Here is a 17,865-nt window from a genome sequence, read left to right on the forward strand (position 1 = left end):
AGGGCTGTTTTGACTTAATACACACAAGACACCTGGCAAGTGAGCTCCCTGCTGATTGAATGACACAGGAAACAAATGATGAGTGCCCTATGGCAGCTGTCAGTCGGCTCTACCCAGGTAGGTAGCCTGTTGTGCAAATAACTTGTTGGTAAAGCCCTTAGAGCTTGGTCTTCAACTGATGATAGGCACTATATCCATATCATCATCATCGTGTGGAAAACAAGCCATGTCCAAATTCAGGAAAAATGTGCACACCTTTATCTGGCATTAAGCGACAACACAGCACACTCTCTTTTCCACCCTGTGCTCTTTTTCAAGGTTTCTCAGTCAATTTTTTTGTGCATTTGTTTCTTGCTGAATTTTCTTGCTTATTCCCTGTGTATTTACCTCAGTTTCCTTTCCTGCTGTCCAGAGAGGATCTCCCATGGGCTTTTTTCATCATCCATCATATTCATCAAACTGGCCGTCACAAAAAAAAAAAGGAAAAAAAAAATCTGAATAATGATAATGACACCTGAACTGAATCATCCATGAATGTCTTCATTGCACACAATCTGAATTTCCAGCAGAGCTGTATGCTGAACCACAGCGCTTGATGCCTTGACGACACACACGCTTCTTTGCCATGAGCCTTGCAATTTCACAATCTCACCAAGTGGTTCAGAACAATGCCTTCCAAAGTTTAGCTCTGACCATCATAATCATTGCAAGTCATCTGTCCTGTTTTGTAACCTGTCTGCAGGATGCAGATTGTGGACAACTGACTCCTTTACCCGGTCAGACTGTGAAAGTTTGCCTGACACACTGTGTCCCTAACCAGTCTGTGAAAGTTTACCTGACACATTGTGTCCCTAACCAGTCTGTGAAAGTTTGCCTGACACAATGTGTCCCTAACCAGTCTGTGAAAGTTTACCTGATACACTGTGTCCCTAACCAGTCTGTGAAAGTTTACCTGACACATTGTGTCCCTAACCAGTCTGTGAAAGTTTGCCTGACACATTGTGTCCCTAACCAGTCTGTGAAAGTTTACCTGACACACTGTGTCCCTAACCAGTCCGTGAAAGTTTACCTGACACATTGTGTCCCTAACCAGTCTGTGAAAGTTTACCTGACACATTGTGTCCCTAACCAAACTGTGAAAGTTTACCTGACACATTGTGTCCCTAACCAGTCTGTGAAAGTTTACCTGACACATTGTGTCCCTAGCCAGTCTGTGAAAGTTTACCTGACACATTGTGTCCCTAACCAGTCTGTGAAAGTTTACTTGACACATTGTGTCCCTAACCAGTCTCTGAAAGTTTACCTCACACATTGTGTCCCTAACCAGTCTGTGAAAGTTTACCTGACACACTGTGTCCCTAACCAGTCTGTGAAAGTTTACCTGACACACTGTGTCCCTAACCAGTCTGTGAAAGTTTACCTGACACACTGTGTCCCTAACCAGTCTGTGAAAGTTTACCTGACACATTGTGACCCTAACCAGTCTGTGAAAGTTTACCTGACATACTGTGTCCCTAACCAGTCTGTGAAAGTTTACCTGACACAATGTGTCCCAAACCAGTCTGTGAAAGTTTACCTGACACATTGTGACCCTAACCAGTCTGTGAAAGTTTACCTGACACACTGTGTCCCTGACCAGTCTGTGAAAGTTTAACTGACACATTGTGTCCCTGACCAGTCTGTGAAAGTTTACCTGAAACATTGTGTCCCTAACCAGTCTGTGAAAGTTTACCTGACACATTGTGTCCCTAACCAGACTGTGAAAGTTTGCCTGACACATTGTGTCCCTAACCAGTCCGTGAAAGTTTACCTGACACACTGTGTCCCTAACTCGTCTGTGAAAGTTTACCTGACACATTGTGTCCCTAACCAGTCTGTGAAAGTTTACCTGACACATTGTGTCCCTAGCCAGACTGTGAAAGTTTGCCTGACACATTGTGTCCCTAACCAGTCCGTGAAAGTTTACCTGAAACATTGTGTCCCTAACCAGTCTGTGAAAGTTTACCTGACACATTGTGTCCCTAACCAGTCTGTGAAAGTTTACTTGACACATTGTGTCCCTAACCAGTCTGTGAAAGTTTACCTGACACATTGTGTCCCTAACCAGTCTGTGAAAGTTTACCTGACACATTGTGTCCCTAACCAGTCTGTGAAAGTTTACCTGACACATTGTGTCCCTAACCAGTCTGTGAAAGTTTACCTGACACATTGTGTCCCTGACCAGAATGTGAAAGTTTGCCTGACACATTGTGTCCCTAACCAGTCTGTGAAAGTTTACCTGACACATTGTGTCCCTGACCAGAATGTGAAAGTTTGCCTGACACATTGTGTCCCTGACCAGAATGTGAAAGTTTACCTGACACATTGTGTCCCTGACCAGAATGTGAAAGTTTGCCTGACACATTGTGTCCCTAACCAGTCTGTGAAAGTCTGCCTGACACAATGTGTCCCGAACATCATTCCGGGGCAACACTCTTCACTTCTTTACGAAGGGCTTCATAGCGACTGTGCAGTTTGTCAAAGTTGACGACGGAGCCCGTGTGACTTGGGGAGTTTGTGGAGCTGAGGTCGTCTCTCAGGTCTGACTCATGAACCTGCAGGGGAGGAGAAGCCCTGCAATCACATGTACAGCTGTGTTACACCTTGGTTTTTTGCAGTATCAAAACAGTTATCGCTGTAACACACAACAGTTACATACAGCTTTATTTATTCATTTATAGTCTGTTCATCTAAGATGATGATATTAGACTGATTTTGTATTGCAGTTACATACAGCTTTTTCATAAAAGTTCTACTGAACCACAAGATAGTTACTGCTGTATTACACAGTAGTTATCAACTGAAACTCCACATGCATAAAGGTGATTATGAATGGACACACACCACAACCACAAAACAAACATATACTCACATATTTTCACTTACTCACTCACTCACGCACACACATGCAAGCACACATACAAATAAGCACATACACAAAATAAATACGCTAACTCTACATCACATGCACACATGCAAAACATGCACACACACAACACCTCTACCCGCCTACACACTCACACACTGACGTACATACATGCTTTTCTTTCGCTGCAAGTAAACACACAGTACATACACTCCATACTGCTGAAGCCTGGCTTTCTGCACCATGCGGATGATGGATCGGTTGTTGGTGGTTTCCTCAGGCAAGAGGCAGTCCAGAGTGCGTGCGTTGAGATCGGTGCCCTCTGTCGTCTGTCACAACACAACAGCTGATTAATACTGCTGAAGAAGCAGGTCTAAGCCAAACATGAAACCAGTTCTTAACTAACACACCTGGGGTCTTCTTTTTGAGGACGTTATCCAATTTCTGTTCTTGAAACCACTAAAGACTGTACACCAGATTCATGCCATGACTACGTCTTGTGCAAAAGATATTATGAACCTGTTAATCGCCAAGAATTAAACTTTTTCTCACAGGTACATGCTTTTGCATGGAAATACTTCAGCAAACAGACAGGCACACACATAATAACAGACATTCATATGGTGTGCTTCTCCAGAAATACTGCTCAAAGCGCTTTACATTTCATTCCCTGCTCCCAGCTTTCCACCTCAATACCCTACACACACACACACACACACACACACACACACACACACACACACAAACACACACACACACAAACACACACACATTTCAAGGCTAGTCTACAGGGACCACCCCAGGGCTAAGTGATATTTCTTCACCCAGGGGGTAAAAAAAAAACCCAAACCAAAATGAATCAATAGGTGGTACAAACAGAACGCCCAGCCCTGATTCCAGAAACCCACCGGCCCAACCACCCACCCACTGGGCACCCAATCACTGACCCACTGGGCTCCCACCCACTGGCCCACCCACCCACCCTCTTGGCACCCACCAACTGGGCACCCACCCACTGACGCACTGGGCAACCACCCACTTGACACCCACCCACCCACTGACCCACTCACCCACTGGGCCACCCACCCACCCACCCACTGGGCCACCCACTGGGCACCTACCCACTGACCCACTGGCCCACTGGGCACCTACCCACTGACCCACTGGGCCACCCACCCAATGGGCACCCACCCACTGACGCACTGGGCAACCACCCACTTGACACCCACCCACCCACTGACCCTCCCACCCAGTGGGCCACCCACTTGACACCTACCTACTGACCCACCCACCCACTGGGCACCCACCCACTGGGCACCCACCCACTGGCCACCTACCCACTTGACACCTACCCACTGACCCACTGGCCACCCACCCACCCACTGGGCACCCACCCACTGGCCCATCCACCCACCTACCCACTGGGCCACCCATCCACCTACCCACTGGCCCACCCACCCACTGACCCACTGGCTCACCCACCCACTGGGCACCCACCCAACCACTGGCCCACCCACCCACTGGGCACCCACCCACCCACCCACTGGCCCACCCACCCACTGGACACCCACCCACTGACCCACCCACCCACCGGGCACCCCACTGATCCACCCACCCACTGGCCACCGACCCACTGGCCCACGGAACACCCACCCACAGACCCACTGGGCCACCCACCCACTGGACACCCACCCACTCACACACCCACCCACTGGACACTCACCCACCCACCCACCCCCACGCACCAGCAGCATCTCGATGATCTTCTTTCTGCCCAGCTTGCAGGCCAGGTGGAGAGGGGAGAAGCCGTCATCGTTGTGCAGGTTGATGCAGGTCCGGTCTGCCGTCAACAGGGCCCTCACCAGCTGGTAGCTGTCGCCCTGCTCGATGGCACGGTGCAGAGCCGTGCTGCCATCACGCAGCGACACCGCGCACACGTGACTCACCAGGCCATCTGGGAGGCAATTGGATGATTGGGGTTTTTTGCAAGTCTGGAGTGGTCTGGAGACATCATCTTATTCCTCTGACTGAATGACAGAGGTATGAAAATGAAACTGCACTAATCATCATCTTGGGGGGGATGGGAGGGGGGAGGGGGGGGGGGAAACAAGGAAGGTAATTAGATGATTGGGTTTGGGTTTTTTTTGCAAGTCTGGAGTAGTCTGGAGACATCATGTGATTCCTCTGACTGAATGATAGTGTTACAAAATGCACTTGCATGAATCCCTTTGTTCTATGACTATGGCATGACAAGCAGATATGGATTTTTTTTTTTTTTTTTTTAAGGGAGAGAGAAACATTGCCATGACGGAGCTTTGATTTGTTTCGTTACAAATGAGATTTTGCACTTTATAAATATAATCAGCAGCAGTAGTAGTAGAAGAAATAGTATCATTATTATCATGATTATTATTATTATTATCATCATAATCATCATCATTATCAACATCATCATCATCGTCGTTGTTGTTTTGTTGTTTGCTGCTGCTGATGCTATCATCATTATTATCATTTTCATGATTATTACTATCAATATTATTTCTATCATTACCATGGAAAATGAAGAGGCCCTTTGGGTCTGTTGACTCATGCAACAGCTATGATTATCATCATCAATATCATTCTATCATTACCATGGAAGATGTAGAGTCCTTCGGGTCTGTTGAGGTCATGCAGCAGCTATGATTATTATCATCAATATCATTCTATCATTACCATGGAAGATGTAGAGTCTTCTGGGTCTGTTGAGGTCATGCAGCAGCTATGATTATCATCATCAATATCATTCTATCATTACCATGGAAGATGTAGAGCCCTTTGGGTCTGCTGACGTCATGCAGCAGCTATGATTATAATCATCAATATCATTCTATCCTTACCATGGAAGATGTAGAGCCCTTTGGGTCTGTTGACGTCATGCAGCAGCACCTCCAGAGAGCGTTGCGTGCTGCCCACGCTGCCCAAGCTGCCCATGCTGTGCAGCAGGCGGTTGCCCCTCTCCGCCTTCCTCATCCCTCCTCCAAAATCCTCTGGCCTGCACACAGCAAGAGTAACACACACACACTCACTTCTTCATTATGATAATAATGGTGGGTACCAGCACGTAAGGCACAACCCCTGAATTGAAAGAAAAAAGTTATTTTTAACTCTTATAAGATGCACACATCCGATAGGCCACGTCTGCCATAAAGTGAAAGTCCTCCATTATAGCTCTGCTAACAATGTTTTTTGTTTTTTTTATGTTTTTTACACATTAAATTTTTTTTTACAGCCTTCAGTTGTACACTGTTGTAAAGCCCCAGTTCATTAATTTGTTCGATCAGTCTGCTAGCCCTGCTTTCAGTCCCATCCGCTATTTTGCTTTGCATTCTGCTTTCGAAAAATGATCAGGTGACTTCTGATTTCTCTGCTTTCACATCATAAATTCATCCCCAACTCAGACACTGCTCTTTTTTCATGGCCCATGGGCAAAACGCAGTCATGTTCAGTATAAATTTGGTGTACTATGCGACTCGGTTTCAGTTTGATTCAATGGTGAACATGAACTATTTGAAACATATGTTTATTACTCCTGTTTACTTAATTTCCATGTGGATTAATAAAGTGTTGATTTGATTTGATTTGATTTGATCAAGTAATGTTTAATGTTTATCTATGTGTGTGTACTGATTGTCTGTTTGTGTTTTGCCGCACCTGATGCAATTTATCTTGTGAGATAATTAACTTATTCTTAATCATAATCAGTGTGCAATATAGTATGTCATGCTCACAATCATATTCAAAATAATGTTTATTTTATTTCATTTTATTTATTTATTTATTTTTTAAATATTGCCTGCAATGTGTGGAATGAAAGTATGAAACAATGTATGTGATATTTTTACATCTGTGTCTTCGTTATAATCCTAATAACTGTTGTTGTTTTTACAGTGATGGTCTCCATGTTGTTTACTTGTCTATGTTGTGATAATGCACCTGAACAAATTTCTCTAATTGGAGATAATAAAGTTATTCTTTTCTTATCTTACCTTATCTATCTTATCTATGTATCGAACAGTGGTAAGACTTACATATTGCTGTTCAGCACAATCATGAGTATTTACTGTGATCAACAATGTTGTCATATATTGAATTTGTTGTGTCAGGTGGCACCACAACGTGGCCAGTATTTTGTTTTCAGACACAGATAGGGCACATACAGCCCAGAAAGCCAACAATTCACATCAATATAGAAGAAGAAATGATTACACACATGATTTTATCAAAACACTGACTGACAGCTAACTGATCCACACCTTGATGTGTGAGGCAACAGCTACCACAACTCACAAGCATCTCCATGGACAGGGTATAAAGTCTCTCCTGTCATCCACCCCTCTCCAACCTCCACCCGACCCCCTAAACAACACCTCACCAGCGGAGGTGGGTTTTTTGTCCCATGGCCGGCTCCTATCCAGAGTTGAGTGTGCTGTGGGCTTAAATGGGGAGACTCGGACCACACAGTCGCGTGTCATCAACTTCACGGATGCGTCTTTGGGTGTGTTGCTCTAATTACCTGACCAACACTGCAAGCGTCTGTATCTCTCAGGCCTGGTTGACACCGGGATATCATTATGAAAGGAAGCGTAGAGTACAGTCTTGTCACGAAGTCCAAATCAAAATGGTCCTCCATAGCAACATCGTCATCCTCCTCCTCCTTCTTCATCATTACCAATAAAAACAAAAATGTCCCAAAGTCTGTGGCCTTTCATGCCCTGCTGTCATGGTGACCTCAGTTTCGATACCCCTCCACATCCGTGCTTGGGGTAAGTCCTGTCAATGTCTTCAGTGTCAGCAGATTCATAGGGGGCTGTTGTTGGAGGGATGTGGTGGCAGTCTCCACTCTGGGAGGGAAGCTCACTCAGTCTAGCTCTGTGACTAAGCCACTGTTGTCAGCAGGGGGCTTAGTAGTGGTGTCCTCAGTACATTAAATCAGAACAGACACCACTGAACACCACCGAAGTGACTCAGCAGCAGTGCAGGGTCTCCTCTGGTGTGTGTCCTCCTGGCGACCTAACATCAATGGTTCCCTGTGGACTGCCAATGTTGGGAGTGTGACAGATGAACCCGAGTGTGGCTGTGTTTGGGGGACTCAGAATGAGCAGCGTGGGAGCAATGCCACTGAAACGGCGCTGATGACAGGGCAAAAAAAAACCCCACCTCACACGCAAATTTTATCAAAACACCACTTTGGTGTAGCTGTGAATGCTAAGAAGAAGTATCAGCTGACTGCCCGGCATGCACACTACCAAAAACAGAGTATGGCTGCCAACATGTCAGAGGTAAAAATGGTCATGCATGTTAAAGCCCACTCATGCACAAAAGTGTGAATGCTGGGAGTCACAGGCCACGAACGATGAAGAAGACGACGGAGTGAGGTGACAGACAACACACTATACTCACAGGCCCTCCACAGACAGGGTGAAGTCCCCACTGTTGACGTCCTGCGCTGTGGGCAGTTCTGTGGACTGTGAGAACACCCCACTGGCCTGTAGCTCTTCTGCTGCACACAGTCACCACAGTCACCGTCATTCGCCTCACACACACACATACACACACACCTGCGGAATGCTTCCTCTGTGCGTTTGTGTGTGTGTGTGTGTGTGTGTGTCTTTCTGTCGGGTACATTTGTGCTCACTGCCTTGATTTTGTTGTTGTAGTTGTTGTTAACTGGCTGTGAATACAATGCTTAATTGTCCACAGCACTCAGCGGCTCTTAAATTTTATACGACCGATCATTCAACGAAATCACAGTTGTTCATCATGTTTCATTATGACTGTCACCATTATGTTCGTCACTTCCACCATCCCCAAACACACAAATGCAAACAACAATGCATGCACAAACAACAAACACACACAACACACACAAACACAAAATACATAGCCATCCATCAACCCACACAACACACACACACACACACACACACACACACACACACACACTCACAAACACATACACACAAACACACACAACCCCCACTTACCCACCCACCCACCTCCCACCACCTACACACACATTTCAACATTTCAACCACAACACAAACACACACCATCAGAATGTTTCACACTGCGGGGATGCCTGTTTCCACCGGACGGAGCCAGGACTCCTGAGTCTGCATCAGAGTCGTCATCGCCATCACTGCTGTTGTCCTCTCTGATGGGGGAGTAGACCGCAGACTCCAAGAGGAACTTGACGATCTGCAGTTTGCCCGCACCACAGGCCACCATCAGGGGCGTGTCCCCCTGTCTCGTCCGCAGGTTGTGATCAAATCGGGGCTGTAACAAAAAACGCAGCTATGTAGAATAGAATACAATAGAATAGAATATGTCTTTATTACTAAATGTACCGGGCTCACAAGGTATATTGGTGGGGATAATACATGAACAGGTACAAACATAAATCGAAAATCATATACAAACACAGATACAGTAGAATTTTGGACACACACATGTGCATATCAATACAAGAACTTGTGTATGCACTCACATGCACACGTTTGTATGCAATTGTAATTGTACCTATTAATTTTTTGTCACAACAGATTTTTTTTCTGTATGAAATTCGGGTTGCTCTGCCTGAATAGAGTGCATCGTTGGCTTCTTTCCCAGAACTGAGTTGTGCTATGGGCTCAAGAGGGAAGACTGGAACCGCAAAACCAAGGGTCATCCACTTCACAGATGCAACTTGGGAGTGCTGCTCAAATTTCCAGACTAACACTGCAGGCGTCTGTATCTCTCAGCTTGGTTAACGCCCGGATACAAGACACAAGAAAACTCTGTTATCTCTACAAGAGAAATTGTTGACGCATTTGCTGATAAAAAAGAAGGTGAGATATCAAAAAGCAAATGCATTAGCATACACTCCCCTATATCATGAGAATACAGCCTTGTGAAGTAGTCCCAAACCTTAACTCACTCAGTACAGCCAGTCATCTCTTCTCCTCTACACAGACACCTTGGATGTCCAGTGGGTGTCTGAATGACCCAACCTTTAGCTTCCGTCGTAAGAATTGTGGTATTCTTTGTCAACATTCACCTCTTCAGTATAAGAGCCTTCCTCTTGCAATATTTTGATGATGGTAATTGGGGTGAAAGGCTGTTAACGTCGTCTCTTTCGCCGTTCATATGGAGAGAGTTAATGGACCACCACAGCAGCATCTTCATAAAACACACACACACACACACACACACACGAAGAAAAAAAAACACACCCGACAACCAGAAACTACACAGTGACTCTCACCAGCCAGATCTTCTGCAGCTGTTCAAAGGCCTTCTTGGAGCGATCAGTGATGAGCGTGACAATGTCCTTGGTGTGCTGCTGTCGCAGGCTCTCGATCTGCATCCGCACCCCTTCAAACTGGGTCACCGTGATCAGCTGACCTCCTGCATCCAGCAGAGCTGTCGTGGCCCCATGCTGCACCAGCAGTTCTACGATCTTGCTGAAACCTGTGTCAATGAATGCATGTGTGGGTCAGTGTCCTAGGTGACTGTCACTATCATGTCTGTATGAGTGTGTATGTGTGTGTAACTTCTTCTTCTTCTGCGTTCGTGGGCTGCAACTCCCACGTTCACTCGTATGTGCACGAGTGGGTTTTTACGTGTATGATGTCTTTACCCCGCCATGTAGGCAACCATTCTCCGTTTTTGGAGGTGTGCATGCTGGGTATGTTCTTGTTTCCATAACCTACCGAACGCTGACATGGATTACAGGATCTTTAACATGCGTATTATCTTCTGCTTGTGTGTACACACGAAGGGAGGTTCAGGCACTGGCAGATCTGCACATATGTTGACCTGGGAGATCGGAACTAAAACCTGACTGAATGACACAGGAAACGAATGACGAACACCCAAATGGCAGCTATCAGTCAGCCCTACCCAGGTTGGCAGCCTGCTGTGCAAATGACTTCTTATTTATAAAGCACCTGTCTCCAACCGAGGATAAGGTGCTGTATAAATACTCATATCGTCATCATTTTGTTGACCTGTCTGTTTGCCTGCATAATTTCTTCTCTGGTGTACTGTGTTTTTAAAACAAGTCAAAATTATCTATGTATCTAAATAAAGTCGAAGAACATGCACCTTATATCCTGATGAACCACTATGCTTTTCGTACAAAGTGGAACAGCTACCTGCCAATTATGGTTACTGAAATCATCATAACTACAACAACAACAAAAATATATGTATCTAAATCCATCTTATGTACTTGCATTAACTTAGGTATGTGTGTGTATCTTTGTATATGCTAAGTGTGTATATATGTGTGTGTGTGTATGTGTGTGTGTGTGAGAGAGAGAGAGAGATTCAAGATTCAAGATTCAAAAACTTTATTACTCAAGGATAAAGATTTTAGGCATCGCCCAGTCTTCCAATCTGTCCTTGTGACAACAATAACAATAAGAGAGAGAGAGAGAGAAGAGAGAGCATGTCTGTTATAAAGCACATGTGTGCATCTGCACTTGCACATGCATGCAAGCATGTGTGTGTGTGTGTGAACATATGCCCACAAGAAAGTGCTAAGATTCAAGAACAACAAATAAACAAATCCAATCAACCACCTTGGAGACAAAACAACCCATCAACTGAAACACACACAAACACAAACACACACACACACTCACACACACACACACACACACAAACAAACACACACACTCACACACACACCCTCAAACACACACACACACACACCCCACACACACACACCCACACACTCGCACACACACACACACCTCACACACACCCACACACATCCACACACCCCTCACACGCACACACACACTTGCACACACACACACACACACCCCTCACACACACACCCACACACCTCTCACTCCCCCCCCCACACCCCCCCCCACACACACACACACACACACCTACCTTTCTCAGCAGCCACCTGAAGCGGGGTGCGGTTGTTGGCGTCTGGCGTGTTGATGTCCAGCAGTCTGCGTGACGAGCGATGCGAGGAGGACTGCGCAGAGGGGGAGTGGGAGGACGGGCGACAGAAGCCCAGCAGGTAGCGGGTGATCTCCGTGTGTCCCATCTTGGCCGCAATGTGCAGCACCGTCTCCCCTGTAGAGGTGTGGTGCCTTCGGATATCCCCTCCACGCTGTGCAAGAATAATAATAATAATAATAATTTGTATTCATATAGCGCTGAATCTTGTGCAGAGACAAACCAAAAGCGCTTTCCAACCAGTCATTCACACGTATGCATAACTCTAAACTTGAGAAACTGAAGACAAAGAAGAGGCAGGGGAAGGAGGCTATCTTGGAAGAAGGTGGGTTTTAAGGCCAGACTTGAAAGAGCTGAGTGTAGAGACCTGACGAAGCGAAAGAGGAAGTTCATTCCAAAAGCAAGGTCCATAGACAGAAAAAGAACGGCGACTGACAGTGGAGTGTCTGAAACCAAGAGAAGCCGTGTTTGTGTTGCAGTATGACAATCAGTCATGTCCAGTAATCAAGAGAAGCGATGTTTGTGTTACAATATGATGGGCACAATAGCCGAGTGGTTAAAGAGTTGGACTTTCAATATGAGGGTCCCGTGTGTATATGAAAGCAGAAGATCAAATACACACGTTAAAGATCCCATAATCCATGTCAGCGTTCGGTGGGTTATGAAAACAAGAATACACCCAGCATGCACCCTCTGAAAACGGAGTATGGCTGCCTACATGGCGGGGTAAAAACATCATACATATAAAAGCCCACTCATGTACATACGAGTGAACGTGGGAGTCGCAACCCACGAACTAAGAAGTGTTACAGTATGACAGTCACTCATGTCCAGTAACCAGAGAAGCGGTGTTTGTGTTACACAGTGTGACAGTCATTCATGTCCAGTAACCAGAGAAGCAGTGTTTGAGTAACAGTATGACAGTCATTCATGTCCAGTAACCAGAGAAGCAGTGTTTGTGTTACACAGTGTGACAGTCAGTCATGTCCAGTAACCAGAGAAGCGGTGTTTGTGTTACAGTGTGACAGTCATTCATGTCCAGTAACCAGAGAAGCGGTGTTTGTGTTACACAGTATGACAGTCAGTCATGTCCAGTAACCAGAGAAGCGGTGTTTGTGTTACACAGTATGACAGTCAGTCATGTCCAGTAACCAGAGAAGCGGTGTTTGCGTTACACAGTATGACAGTCAGATGTGTCCAGTAACCAGAGAAGCGGTGTTTGTGTTACACAGTATGACAGTCAGTTGTGTCCAGTAACCAGAGAAGCCATGCTTGCATTACAGTATAACAGACATTCATGTCCAGTAACCAGAGAAGCGGTGTTTGCGTTACACAGTATGACAGTCAGTCATGTCCAGTAACCAGAGAAGCGGTGTTTGCGTTACACAGTATGACAGTCAGATGTGTCCAGTAACCAGAGAAGCGGTGTTTGTGTTACACAGTATGACAGTCAGTTGTGTCCAGTAACCAGAGAAGCCATGCTTGCATTACAGTATAACAGTCATTCATGTCCAGTAACCACAGAAGCAGTGTTTGCGTTACAGTGTGATAGCCAGTCATGTTCAACAATGACCATCACAACAGCAGAGGAGGCAGACGACTGTCTGGGCCAGAATTTGATTATTGTGGAGAGCGTCTTGCCCAAGCTGCATCCCCACACTCTCAGCCAAGAGAGTTTTAGGACAAGTCGGCGTTGCAATGATTCCCATAGGCCAACAAGCCCCCAAGGCTGCAGCACTAAGAGCCAGAGCAGTATTGCCTCCCAGTTTGAGAGTCATAGTCCTTCACACCAGACTAAGCTGAAAATGAATTCCCACTGGAATGGAGAAACCATTGATCATTCAGCTCTCACTTTGCTGCTGACCTAACTGTAAGCTTATGTCAACTTGTGATATAAGCTGAGCCTTGTTCTATTATGTTACAGTACAGGCTGATTAACTCACTCCGGATGATGGAACGCTATAGCGTTCCTGACGTAAGGAAGCATTCTGGACGACAGAACGCTATAGCAGTTTCGACAATTTAAAATTTTTCCACGTTTTCCTCATGGGGTAGCATAACAATCACAGCTACACCGGGCATTGCGAACGTGTCAAGGGTCGAATGGAAAGTTTCTTCATGAGATTCCATAACAACACACTCCACAGCGAGCCAGCAAGTTCAGGACCCCACACGACAAGCTAATCTGCATACGAAAATGGCGTCGCAGGCGATACAAGTGGAAATTTTTGGAGCAAACTTGATCTCGACAGCGGCTTTTACCACTGCTTTAGTGATTAAATGCTTCAAACTGAAGGTTTTGGATATCGACGAGGATGATAAAGATATTGAATAAAGTATCTGCAATGAAGAAAGGTACCAGCAAGTATGTACTGATAGAGATTCAGCTTCTGAGAGCAGTGAAGAGGGAGGGGGGTGGGCGTTCACATGTCATGAGGAGAGGGGTCAGTGGGTCAAGTACAGTGAGTTTCATTCAGTTACTTTATGTTTTGTAATTTTTGTGATTTTTTTCCCCTAACCCTAACAAATGGGTCGTCTGTTGGGAAAAGCAAGGGAGAGAACTATTCGTCCGGCGTGAGTTAAGAAGATTTTGTGGACTTGATTTTTTAATGATGAAGATCATTAAAAAAAAAAAAAAAATGTTATGAATTGTTATTTCACACACACACCCCTACCCCCCCTCCCCATACCCCTTCCTCCAAAGGACAGATATTCATTGGATTAAATTTATTCACTCACATGCACACACTGACACACATACACACACACACACAGAAACAGACATGCACGCAAGCACACACACATGCATGCATGCATCCACTCACACACACACGCACACAAACACACGCACACACAGAGCTAAACAAAAAGGTAGACTGAGTTACCTGACACAACAGTTTGACCACCTCCAGATGTCCATTCTCCACTGCCAGATACAGAGGCCAGTTACCCGTCCCACTCTGTCAGTCAACATAAAATACCACTTTTTGAAGTCATAAACACAATAATCCTCTCAAACTTTAGGTATTTTGTTGCTGTTGTTTTTACCAATAATATGCGCCATTCATTGTGTGAATATTTTTTTCAATCAAGCAAGTCAGACAAACCCTTCCTTCACTTAAGCAAAAAGTATCAAATATACTGACAACATTTTCTTTTCACACCACCATGCTGAGACGTGTTCCTTTCTGTATAAAACAGCTGATAAAAAAAACAGAAAAAAAGAAAAAAAAAAGTCTATGTATAGGTGCTCATGAAGCAATGGTGAAAAAAAGGCGACAAAAACAAAAATTGCACAACTGTTCATTTGGAAACAGATCTACTGCTTACTGATTCATTACTATTGAGAAGTTCTTTTTTAATCAGATTCTCCAAGTCTGCCACCAACCTTTAAATAACACAGTGAGAACACCATAATAAGCACTGCCAGACAGAATAATATAGGGTGGTGGGTGCGGGGGTCGCGGTGGAGGGGTGGGGGGGAGACCTAATATGCAAAAATGAAGGAAAACAACCACACCAACAATCACACAATAAAAAATGTGTTTCTAACATCAAGCACAGCAGTGCACAAAAGATAAGGGAGGAGAGAGAGTGGAAGGGATTGTCAAGAAAATGCTGGTGATTTACATTTCTTTCCTCAAGGCGAGACTAAGCGCACTGGGTTACGCTGCTGGTCAGGCATCTGTTCAGTAGATGTGGTGCAGCGTATGCGATTTGTCTGAATGCTATGACGCTTCCTTCAGTAACTAAACTACTTTTCTTTCTTCAATTTTCTTCTTTAGGGTCCACTAGTTCTTAGAACTGATGGGGTTTCAGCCTCAAAATGGCCTCTTTGCAGTCGTCTAGGCTGTAAACAACATGATTTCACCTGCTTTATTCCATTGGTCTTGTTTTCAGAACCATTAGATAGCCTTGGTGGTTGGGTGAGCAATAGGCAACATTACTCAGAGATCACCTGCTGAGGGACAGGCAACATTACTCAGAGATTACCTGCTGAGAGGCAGGCAACATTACTCAGAGATTACCTGCTGAGGGACAGACAACATTACTCAGAGACTACCTGCTGCACACAGGTTAGCTGAGAGACAGGCAACATTACTCAGAGACTACCTGCTGCACACAGGTTAGCTGAGAGACAGGCAACATTACTCAGAGATCACCTGCTGCACACAGGTTAGCTGAGAGACAGGCAACATTACTCAGAGATCACCTGCTGCACACAGGTTAGCTCAGAGACAGACAACATTACTCAGATTACCTGCTGCACACAGGTTAGTTAGCTGAGAGACAGACAACATTACTCAGAGATTACCTGCTGCTCACTGGTTAGTTGGTGAGAGACAGACAACATTACTGAGAGATCACCTGCTGCATACAGGTTAGTTGGTGAGAGACAGAGGACATTACTAAGGGATCACCTGCTGCACACAGGTTAGCTGAGAGAGAAAATATTACTCAGAGATTACCTGCTGCACACAGGTTAGTTGGTGAGAGACAGAGGACATTACTGAGAGATCACCTGCTGCACACAGGTTAGTTGGTGAGAGACAGAGGACATCACTGAGAGATCACCTGCTGCACACAGGTTAGTTGGTGAGAGACAGACCACACATCACTGAGCGATCACCTGCTGCACACAGGTTAGTTGGTGAGAGACAGAGGACATCACTGAGAGATCACCTGCTGCACACAGGTTAGTTGGTGAGAGACAGACCACACATCATTGAGCGATCACCTGCTGCACACAGGTTAGTTGGTGAGAGATAGACCAAACATGACTGACAGATCACCTGCTGCACACAGGTTAGTTGGTGAGAGACAGAGGACATCACTGAGAGATCACCTGTTGCACACAGGTTAGTTGGTGAGAGACAGACCACACATCATTGAGCGATCACCTGCTGCACACAGGTTAGTTGGTGAGAGATAGACCAAACATGACTGACAGATCACCTGCTGCACACAGGTTAGTTGGTGAGAGACAGAGGACAACACTGAGAGATCACCTGCTGCACACAGGTTAGTTGGTGACAGACAGGAAATCACTGAGAGATCACCTGCTGCACACAGGTTAGTTGGTGAGAGACAGAGGACATCACTGAGAGATCACCTGCTGCACACAGGTTAGTTGGTGAGAGACAGAGGACATCACTGAGAGATCACCTGCTGCACACAGGTTAGTTGGTGAGAGACAGAGGACATCACTGAGGGATCACCTGCTGCACACAGCCTCACCTTGGGGTTGATGTTATCCCCCTCGTCCAGCAACTGGAACAGTTCATCGGCCGCTCCCCTCATGGCACAGGCCAGCAGCTTGGGGGTCACAATCTCCTCCTGACGCCTGGACACAACATCACAGCATCGTGTACTTCAGCGCCGCAATACAGCACACACCAATAATAACAATAACATCTTCTTCTTCTTCTCTGTTCATGGGCTGCAACTCCCACGTTCGCTCGTAAGTACGCGAGTGGGATTTTACAAGTATGACCGTTTTTAACCCGCCATGTAGGCAGCCATATCCGTTTTCGGGGGTATACCAATAACAATAATGGATACTTGTTGAATGCCTTCCTCCCTTTAAGGGTGCTCAAAGTGCTTTACAATAAACATTAAACACATACACAAACACACATGCACTAACTTACAAAAGGAAGAAGAAGAAATGATGATTTAGCACACAAAAGCACAAAACAGATTCAAAGATGACACGTATCAAATTACTTTATTACACACACACACACACACACACGCACACACACACACACACACACAGTTTGCATGACTTATAACTGAATATCAACGGAAAGGGATGGAAGGTCTATGCATTGGTGTTTCCAAAAAGATGTGTTTTCAGACCAGTTTCCAGTTTTAAAACACTGAAATGAGGGAGTGGCAAAGATCATGAGATAAACTGTTCCAGACGGAGCTGAAATCATCGACAACATGTTGAC

General features: G+C 45.4%; 1 protein-coding gene across 4 annotated transcripts in view; it reads right to left on the reverse strand.

The window, feature by feature from the left end:
- Positions 1-2,454: 2,454 nt before the first annotated feature.
- Positions 2,455-17,865, reverse strand: part of LOC143287987 (uncharacterized) — a 51,932-nt gene continuing 36,521 nt past the window's right edge. For 3 of the 4 annotated variants that reach the window (XM_076596263.1, XM_076596255.1, XM_076596240.1), the window contains 10 exons: positions 17,147-17,252; positions 14,794-14,868; positions 11,834-12,062; positions 10,191-10,396; positions 8,998-9,223; positions 8,348-8,447; positions 5,785-5,939; positions 4,651-4,859; positions 3,116-3,234; positions 2,455-2,613 (listed from right to left, as the gene is read on the reverse strand). In XM_076596263.1, the coding sequence (XP_076452378.1) occupies positions 2,457-2,613; positions 3,116-3,234; positions 4,651-4,859; positions 5,785-5,939; positions 8,348-8,447; positions 8,998-9,223; positions 10,191-10,396; positions 11,834-12,062; positions 14,794-14,868; positions 17,147-17,252 (1,582 nt within the window). In that variant the 3' untranslated portion in view covers positions 2,455-2,456. The remainder of the gene's footprint in view (positions 2,614-3,115; positions 3,235-4,650; positions 4,860-5,784; positions 5,940-8,347; positions 8,448-8,997; positions 9,224-10,190; positions 10,397-11,833; positions 12,063-14,793; positions 14,869-17,146; positions 17,253-17,865) is intronic. The other variant, XM_076596248.1, reaches the window with a different exon arrangement.

Source organism: Babylonia areolata, chromosome 1 (assembly GCF_041734735.1).
Source record: "Babylonia areolata isolate BAREFJ2019XMU chromosome 1, ASM4173473v1, whole genome shotgun sequence".
NCBI lineage: Eukaryota > Metazoa > Mollusca > Gastropoda > Neogastropoda > Buccinidae > Babylonia > Babylonia areolata.